Source organism: Montipora capricornis, chromosome 11 (assembly GCF_036669925.1).
Source record: "Montipora capricornis isolate CH-2021 chromosome 11, ASM3666992v2, whole genome shotgun sequence".
Lineage (NCBI taxonomy): Eukaryota > Metazoa > Cnidaria > Anthozoa > Scleractinia > Acroporidae > Montipora > Montipora capricornis.
The window spans coordinates 26,093,673-26,103,672 of record NC_090893.1 but is presented as its reverse complement, the minus strand read 5'-3'; the positions used below and the strand labels follow the sequence as shown (position 1 = coordinate 26,103,672).

The 10,000-nt window shown below is 42.2% G+C and overlaps 1 protein-coding gene across 1 annotated transcript in view; it reads right to left on the bottom strand.

Annotated features, from left to right (window-relative positions):
* Window positions 1-10,000, bottom strand: part of LOC138023270 (zinc finger protein 721-like) — a 40,388-nt gene that overhangs the window by 12,006 nt on the left and 18,382 nt on the right. Inside the window, exons 2-4 of the mRNA XM_068870286.1 lie at window positions 7,507-9,024; window positions 2,968-3,040; window positions 1,944-2,019 (exon numbers count right to left, since the gene is read on the bottom strand). Coding sequence (XP_068726387.1) covers window positions 1,944-2,019; window positions 2,968-3,040; window positions 7,507-9,005 — 1,648 coding nt within the window. The 5' untranslated portion in view covers window positions 9,006-9,024. The remainder of the gene's footprint in view (window positions 1-1,943; window positions 2,020-2,967; window positions 3,041-7,506; window positions 9,025-10,000) is intronic.

Sequence of the window (10,000 nt, the reverse complement as noted above, 5' to 3'; positions counted from 1 at the left end):
TCCACATGCTTAGAGAACAAGCCATTTTTCACGAAGAACCCGCCGCTTTCTCCAGCCTGAAGAAGCGTTAGCTTTTGCGACAGGACACGTCCGTTGGTCTGGTGAGCCGAACTCAACGAGTCGTCCTCAGCTGAAAGCAAGGGAAGATACCCATTTACAACCGGTCTATTTCTAGCAGATAATAGCTTTCGAGTGCTAATAATGCGGTGTGTTGATCAAGTTCAGAACATTGCTCTCAGGTTTGCAGAGAAACGGATCAAATTGTCATTATTGTTATTATTAACTCCGCTTTTAATATATCTTTGTTATTACAAATAAACAGTTTTGACTGCCAGCCAGCCAATAAGTTAGTGCTTTTCCTCATAAGTTACATTGTTTAGCTGTAGTAACAAAGATTGATAAAAGCGAAGCTGCAAACCTGAGAGGAATGTTCTCAAGGTGATCAACACAACGCATTGTTAGCACTCAAAAGTGATTATCTGTTAGGAATAAACCGGTCATAAATAGATTTTTTCCCTTGCTTGTCAGCTTCGAAACAAGGCAGAACAGCGGGGAGCATATAATATTTTCTCCATAGTAATATTTGCATGTTTACACGTATTTGAGCAACGCAATTGGCTTTTCTAGACAAAGGGTTTAGACGTCAAAAGGTCGTATGGAAGAGAGAAATATCCAGATAGGCCGAACTTTGATCTTGGATCCCTACCACTAGACCAACGGTCGAGTCCCGTCCCAAAAGCGACCTGTAATGCTTCTTCGAATTCAAGCTGGAGAAGACGACGGGTACTTCGTGAAAACTGGCTTGTTCTTTAAGCATGTGGAGATTATTTTGGGACTCCGGGCCTTTATGCTATATCGTTTGTGATCGATCTTCACGTGAGAGTGGACAAAAGGCCGAATCAAGCCGATTGTTGGGATTAAATCGTCCTCGATCGTGGAGTGATCAGTGGCTTCAGAGGTTGTCCACACACAGTTAAAACTGTTGTTAGCGGCATTGATTCCAATCAAAACCAGTACACTGATACTTTACAAGTTTGTATAATAGTACTTAAAACATTTAATCCTTTTTCTTTTATTAATACCGGGATATGGCATTGCGTGCAACGAAAACACAAAAACTCGTTTTCGGTCACGCACACAATTCTATATTACATATTTATCCATTAGTCTGTCGCGTAGTCGTCTGCGGTTTAGTGGTATTGCCTCTTAATGAGGAGATACCGAGTTCAAATCCTATCAGGGCTGTGTCTATGGGGCAAAAACATCTTTTACATGCGTAGCCAAATCGTGACCCCCCCCCCCCCCCCCTCCCTTCCCCCAAAGTCCAAAAATGGACCCTAGACCTATATTTTGTTCTTCGAAAAGTAATGAAACGGAAATTCATAGCTGACTACCGTGATATATCAAGGAAATATCCGCGGTCCACGGGAATTCAAAATATCGAGAAGACAGTGGTACTCAGTTAGAATTTCAAAACAACTGGTCACGCGTGACATAGTTTGACCGTAAGAATGTAAACAACAACAACGGTACGGATTTTTATAAGCTTGTCAATCATTTGAAAATTGTGATTCTTAGTGCGAAGTCTGAAGGACGGAGAACTATTAGGTCTAGAAAGGGGTATGATACCTCAAGTAAGCAACATAATATTTCCTGATCAAGATCGTCAAATGTCAATATTTCAAAGGGTCGGATACAATTTGATGCCTTACTTTAGGCAAAAGAGGTTGGAAATTCTTCCATTTCTTTGTTAGACTACGCGTAGTGGTGGGTAAGTATCTCGAAATATTTCACCTAGGGGCGGGTGAGTCAACTGGCCTTTTGAGAACAAACTGGGAAATGTCGCTGACCTGCTTCCCTAAAGATAATTTGAATTTGTGGTCGAGACGAGGAGAAAAGGGTAAGTCACGTGTCAAGTTCTTAGATCTCGAACTTTCCTTTACCATTCATCCGCCATTTTGATGTCGCTTTGCTGTGGAAGTTCAAATTGTACGGACGCTTTTTATCGCGCTCACCCGCCTATCACACACATAAAAGAGTTATCAATACACAATCGAACAAAGCACCTTTCGCGATAGACAGAGATCCACTCTAATTTGTTCTTGAGCGCTTCCGTTTTGGCAGGATTCTTGTCCGTCACAAAAAAAATACTCAATAGCACTCTCATTTTGAAACAAAATTGCGGTACCTGTTTTGAACGACTGCTGCTGCTGAGTGATCATTTGCGAAGTAAGATTTACATTGAAGGCTGAATATTTGGTACGTTAAATTTGTGCTTAAATGTAATTATGGTTACACTAATGCAATATAGAGCTTCAGTGGGGCTGCACAACATTTTGTGCAAGGTAAAAAATTGTCGCTACGTATGAAAAGGAAGTTTTGGTCTATTTTGTTGCTTCTATTTTATCTGGAGGGAATTTACCTGCATACTTTAAAACAACAACAAGCACATTTATTGCAACTAAATTACTATGTGAGCCCTTGGTTTACTCAAATGTGCCTTTGTCGCTTTTATTTTCGGACGTGTTTAAAACATGAAATGGCAAAATGACGAAATGGCGAAATGACCAAATAGCTTAACAGGGAAACGGCAAAGTCAATCCACATATGTTAGCACAGGTTCCCCAAACTGTCGTAAATTAATCACTGAATCGGTGAAAACAACTGCACTTGAAAGTAAAAAATATGAGCGAAATTTTAAATAAAAACGTCTTACCTCGTTTTATGGTGAGGCTTCTTGCCTTCGATGTGGCTTTTGTAAGGCTTTATGCAATTTTTAGCAAGTTTATGGTCGTTTTCAGCGTCGGTGTTTTGCTTATGCATCCATATTAACACAAGATTGAAAACTCCGATGCAGCAGTCGGGAGAAGAAGCTGCTGTAAATCCCAACAAAAAGCTCAAATCGACCCAAAATTCCACTTAGAAACCAAGGATAATAGTGATCTATCCTCACTGCATTCCTATTACCACATCGTGGTATACTAAGTTATGGGATTTGTTCGCTCCTACCCATGACCCCGCGCATGTCCATTTATCCCAGCTGTGACAAGGGTGAATAGATGAAAAATATTAGCCAGAATCTAAGAATCATGCCCTTTAATGAACCAGTCTTCCAATACTCAGACTGTTAACGTTCAAACGCAGGCAAGTCAAACTATCTTAGGAAATATTTAAAGCCCGTTGTAAGTTACTCGGATGGGAGATTGGGGTCTTGTCTAAGCTCGTGGCAGTGGGCAAAACATTTTCTAAAATGGAGAGCGTTGCCATGTCCCCAGTCTTCCATCCTATATACTGAGTCACCTCGTATTGGCTACAACCCAAAAGCCTTAGGGTATTGGATAACCCCACCCTAAATCTGTGCGGAGTTTCACCTCCATGAAGCTTAGCTCCTGTAAGGTGCTTATGCAGGCGGTCATTTACTGTAGAGTCTACGAAAGGAGCGGGGCCAACGTCTCTTCCGCGGATAGTTGCCCTAAAGTAATACCCTGGAGACAGAGATATATCAGGGAGGTCGCAAACGGCGATATAATACTTTATCCACCTGACGGAGCACACGTCAAACTCGGGGAAAGGAGTTTGGGCAACAGGACGGGGAACCCCTTTTCGCAAAGTCTTAGTGAAAGTGAGCCTAAGCAAAAACCCTTCCCGATCTTTAAACCTAAGAACCTGATTCGTCTGCAAACGCCCTAAATCGGAAGCTCTGTCTCCCGGAAAGAAATCTATAGCGGAAAATGTGGCATCTCTGACGAGTGTGTATTTGTTTACTCGGGAAAGCGACCGGCTGTTTACTATCAAATCTCTAAGATAAGCTATGAGTTTCTGAAACTTGATGAAGAACAAGGGAACCGCTTGCGTGGTAGTAATCGCGAGACTCGCCTGCTCGTTTCTAACGAATTTCAAGTTCTCCTTGACACGCGGATGCGCGACTGGGTTAGATGCGTCCAGACGGCCGAGCTCATTAACAATGGCTTTAAGTTTCCCAAGTAAGGAGTGTTTTGTACCCGCGCGCTGCCAAACGACGGGGGCACTCACACGGGATTCCAGGACAAGAAGGCGAGTGGACTATGGTTCTTCCCGATTTGTCTTTATAGATATGAAATTTGATGACATCATCCGCCGTACAAGATGAAACGACCTCGGACGGGGAAAAGGACGATAGAAAGGCAGCAAGCTGTTCCTCTAAAGCAGACTTCTGGCGCTGATATGGCTTTGCCGCCAACGAGGACTTGCACTCTACGAAACGATGACGTATTCTCTCGTTATCCACATCGCAAGGTGGCGTCGCAGCCATCCTACAAGCTTGACAAAAATTGGCGTCCACGTCATTGGGGTACAGGCAGCCCGTACAACGAAGCGCAGGTTTCCAAGGTCTCGAAACCAGTAACGGACGAGGGAGAGTTTAAAAGACGCACCGGAAAGCCCACAGATCCCATTGCAGGCTTCTTTGGGACCAACCATGTGTACCACGGGATGGGAAAAGCAGAACAGATGGGTCTCCTTTCTTGCCCAAGCAAAGACTGTCTACCCCTGCGGACTGAAGGAGGGCCCACCAGAATTTCCGTGGACGAACGTCTGGAACAACGAGCTTAAGGGAACCCCGAAACTCGCGATCATGAAGAAAGCGCAGGAGTGGACCAGCCAACACAAAATGGAAGAGGGGGGGGGGGGGGAAAGCATACACATTATGCCCGGTAGGAAAAGGGTGCACGAAGACATTGACCCCTTGAGACGCCGGAGTAGGCCAAGGAGTAGAATGAGGCAGCATGCGACCGGAACGGTCACGCTGGCAATTGCTGTCCAAAGCCACGAGGTCGAAGGTATGTGGCCCAAATCTGCTCTCCACCAGCTTCCAGGCTTTCTCTGAAAGAGTGCAGTCCAGATCAGAGCGCTCTCGTGATGGAATATCCGCAATGTTATCATGGGAAGGGATGTAATACATATCAATGGGGAAATTGAACAGGCGACTCAACTCTAGGATCTCCTTTGCTGAATCGTTAACTGCTGAATTCTTGCATCCGTAGTTTTCTACTGCAGAAAACTGTTATCAGTGTGCACTTCCACCCTGGAATTGCGCAGAGGAAATAGCGCAGTGCTCTAGCCTCAAGGTGGTTGATATCCGCTGATGCACCCTGCCAGTAGTCCCTTGATCGAACCTCGCTCCCATCCTTTAACAGAACTCCGCCCCAAGAGCGCCTGAACGCATCACAATACAACGTGGCGATGTAATGTAACTCTGATCGCCACGGGAAGCAATCGGTCCATTTATCGAGAAAACGCCAGTGCAGGAGTTCAGAACTTAGTTTGTCATTAACCTTGATAGACCCCTTAGGTGAGCGAGCCATTTGCGCAACGGCCTGAAACACTTCGCGCACGTAGAGCTTACACGACGGGATGGCTAAACTCAACGAAACCGCCTTTCCTGCGAAACGCTGGAGGGTTTTTAGAGTTACCATGTTGGATGATAATATGCTCTCTCTGAAGGTAATGAATTTGGCCTTCTTATGTTGAGGCACCAAGAAAAGATTGGCGCAGGGAATCGCATACAAAACCCAAGAAACGTACCGACGTAGAAGGAACATGTTGGGATTTCTCGATATTAATGAAATATCCGGCTTCTATCAAGAGATAGCATACGATACATTTACTCTACAGTTGTGTGCTAAGTTTCCTGGCCTATGAATGAAAGTGAGGCAGGAGTTGACCTTGTTTTGATAGAAACCTTACTGTTTTTCTTACGTGAATTTTCACTAATTCGCATGGCCACAACGTCATTAACATAAGAAAAGGAGGGAGGTCTGTATCATAACAAGGTCCACACCAGCCTCAATTTCATTTAAAGGCCAGATAACCAAGCACACAATTGTAAAGAGGTTTATTTGCCGAAGCGGTTCACCGTCTGTGGTCCGCCAATATGGTAGCCTGTTCCAGGCTCTCAGATAGTAGGGAAAACGAAAACAACTGCGTGGGAAAAGCTTGTGGGGGCGTGGGTCGAGGCGAGGCCGGTAATCAACGAAAACAACTGGAGTTCACTTCGCCACGAAAGCGCTTACATTGTACTTTCGCTCATGAGATATAATACATGTGTATGACCACCTTTCGTAATGCATTTGAAACGTTCAAACTTCAACCAGCAATCTGCAACCTTCGTTTATACAAAAATTCAGAAGACCTCGCTATTTTCGTTTTGTAATTTAAGGATGTCACTGTGGAAACCATCTGCACGCCAACTTTTACTTTCCTCAAATTACAATGTCAATAATGTAGCCATGCCCGGTCAAGTCATGATCGCTTCGATGAAAACTTGACATTTATTGACTAAATAACAACAGCATCTCTTTAGATTTTGAACACTGTTTACTGTAAAAGAAGAAAATTGCGTTAGTGAGCTGAATTTGGTAGACAAAATCAACGTAAAATCATTGTGGCAGAAGTGCTTTATGAAAGTGCGAAAATTCTCAGCGTATCTTAAAAAATGCCTTTGTTTCAATTTGCTTTAAAATAAATATTGTGCCTCATAAAATATGTCGTATTATTTCCATGCTCCAGCGATTTTCTGTCTCTGATTCACAGCGCGGGAAAATACATGTGCAAGTGAATATTTCAAACATTGAATTTAAAATACTGTTTTTTAATACATTGGTCTGAAGAAACTTCTAAAAACTTGTGGCCTGTATTAGCTAAGCTTCGATTGGTCACCAAGAAATATCAGAGTACTATTACGCGAGTTGGGTTCAATGAGTAGCGTATCGTATGTAAATCTGGTGAATGTTCCAAGGCATTTTGTGTTTTTAACGAAGTGTTTCCATTTGCCCGAACCGTGTCACGCGTCTTAAATTCCTCCGAAAGCGACTGAAGAATAGTAACAGTGGTGCCTTCCTGTTCATAACTTTTGACTTAACGATAAGTGGTTTTACTTCAGAAGACGTTGCAAGTGATTCCGATCATGATAGAGCAGAAGTACTTTCTGTTTTAGCTGCAAAGGGCTACGGATAACGCAAAAGATTGAACCATTTGGAAAAGTTTTTACAAATTAAAAAAAAAACAACAAAAAACCAGACGATGAAAATGCCACAGGCAGGTCAAAGCTTATCCCTGGCCTGACAGATAACAGGCTTATAGCAAAAAAAAAATATTTGCAGGCTTGGGATGACCGAGTTTGTTCTTGAGATATAACCCTCTAAATATAACAAATAAGGTGTTTTCACAGCTCTGTTTTGTTGCGATGGTGACTTAATACGTCACATAAATAAGTGCTTTTCGTTAAGCAATTCTTGTTGTTTTATTTGAAGGCAGCAAAGAGAAACCTTGGAAACGAGGTTGACCATAACATTGCTATTACAGGAAACAGTGTTGTAGAATTGATCCTTTGAATAGAAATACTCCTGAGTCCTCCAAATTGTTCAAACTCGTTTAAGCCACTTTCCACTTTTACTGCCAAAGAGTTAAAAGCGATATAAAACAAAATTATCAAGGGAGCCACCCAGCTACATCGTTCAAGTTGATGGCTCGTCAAACACCATATGATTTTGGTAGTGTGCAAGAAGAAGCTCCTCGCTGCTCAACTCTTCCTGGCAAAGCCAACAGCTGTGTTTTACACCCTGCTTCGAACTATGATCTTGCAAAGCGCAGGAGCGATGAATCTCTACTTCATCTTGACTTGAACTTGCAGAACCTTCTTGCGCTTTTTCTCGTTTCATGACACTTCTTCTGTTACGGAAAGACTTTCCTATTGGCTTACATGTATAAGATTTTTTTCCAGTATGGACACTTTCGTGTCTCCTTAAATTTCCTTCATCGCTAAAACACCTTTCGCATTGTTTGCATTCATAAGGCTTTTCTCTAGTGTGGATTTCTTCATGTCTCTTTAATTGTCCCGATTGCCTAAAACACTTTCCACATTGTTTGCACTCATAAGGCTTCTCTCCAGTATGGATTCTTTTATGTCTCCTCAAAGTTGCGACTTCGCTAAAACACTTGCCACATTGTTCACATCTGTAGGGCTTCTCTCCAGTGTGGACTTTTTCATGTCTCTTTAGTTTTCCTGCTTCACTAAAACACTTTCCACATTGTTCGCATTCATAAGGCTTCTCTCCAGTATGGACTCTTTCATGTGCTCTTAAATTGGGTGCTTCGCTAAAACACTTTCCACAATGTTTGCATTGATAAGGCTTTTCTCCAGTGTGGACTCTTTCATGTGTCCTCAAATGGTCTGCTTGCCTGAAACATTTGTCACATTGTTTGCATTCATAAGGCTTCTCTCCAGTATGTACTCTTTCGTGTCTCCTCAAAGTCGCTGCTGCGCTAAAACACTTTTCACATTGTTTGCATTTATAAGGCTTTTCTCCAGTGTGGACTCTTTCATGTGTCCTCAAATGTTCTGCTTGCCGAAAACATTTGCCACATTGTTTGCATTCATAAGGCTTCTCTCCAGTATGTACTCTTTCGTGTCTCCTCAAAGTAGCTGCATCGCTAAAACACTTGCCACATTGTTCGCATTTATAATGCTTCTCCCCAGTATGGACTCTTTCATGTCTCTTTAGTTTTCCTGCTTCGCTAAAACACTTTCCACATTGTTTGCATTCATAAGGTTTCTCTCCAGTATGGACTCTTTCATGTGTCCTCAAATGTTGTGCTTGCCTAAACCATTTGCCACATTGTTTGCATTCATAAGGCTTCTCTCCAGTATGTACTCTTTCGTGTCTCTTCAAAGTCGCTGCATCGCTAAAACACTTGCCACATTGTTCGCATATATAATGCTTCTCCCCAGTATGGACTCTTTCATGTGTCTTTAGTTTTCCTGCTTCACTAAAACACTTTCCACATTGTTTGCATTTATAAGGCTTCTCTCCAGTATGGCCTCTTTCATGTGTCCCCAACGTTCCTGCTTGGCCGAAACACTCTCCACCAGTATGGACCTCTACATCTCTGAGAAGACTTCGTTGTTCGTTGAGACAGTTCACAGTAGGGCAGTTCCTGTGCTTAACTGATGTTGACATCATTAACATATTGCGATCTCACTTAGCACTAAAATGCAAATGACAGAGAGACAGGTTGTCAAGGTCAAGTCATTGGTCATCTTTTAACTGGAAAAAAAAAGATTCATAGGAAGATAATAACAAGAAAATCAACTAGGTAAATGCAATATCGTAGGAACTAGTAAAGCACGTGACCAGAGTAAAAACAAGAATTGTGAACCTTATTAGAGTTGACTAAAGAAGCTAGAAGCTCTTAAATAATTAGAGACAACAGATACAGAAGTTATGCTGAAGGTTGCGTAATTGCCATGAGAAATCTCGGACACTGAAGGTCAAAACGACGTTCCCTAAAAACTTTGATAAAGCCGTTTCGACCGAAAACCTTCGCTCATCCTCGGTTTTGTTTTGACAAAAAAGTGACAGCTTCTTTCGACGGTTCATATTTGCGTATGTGCGTGACTACAAGTACACGTTTTTGAGACGCAGACGGTAATCAGAAGAGGACATTTTGTATGGCAGCATAGTGGTGTCTCCGAGATTTTTATACTAATTATCTCTAATGGGAAAAAGATGCTTTGCAATGTAAATGTGGTTGTGTGAAGAAATGTTAAAAGGGAAACAGCTCACTTCCAGTTCCAGTGCTAATGTTCGTAATGTTCCTCGCCTCGTGCAGTGATCACGTGTACTTGTAGTCACGCACATACGCAAATACAAACCATTGAAAGAAGCTGTCACTTTTTTTGTCAAATTCAAACCGAGGATGACTGAAGCAGTTTAGTGAACGTCGTTTGACATTTTGAAAAGTCAGTGTATGAAATTTCTTATAGGTACAGAAAATATTTTCTAAAAATAGACAACCAAAAAACACGTGCATGTATATAGGTACCACATATTACCAATAAAGTGAGGAAATATTCACAGCAAACCAAACCGTTGTCTTCAGTATTGACTTCCAATGCTAAGGCCCCTGGTATAGCTTTATTTATTAACTGCCCCTGAGTTTTCGAAAATTTGTACGAAGACTT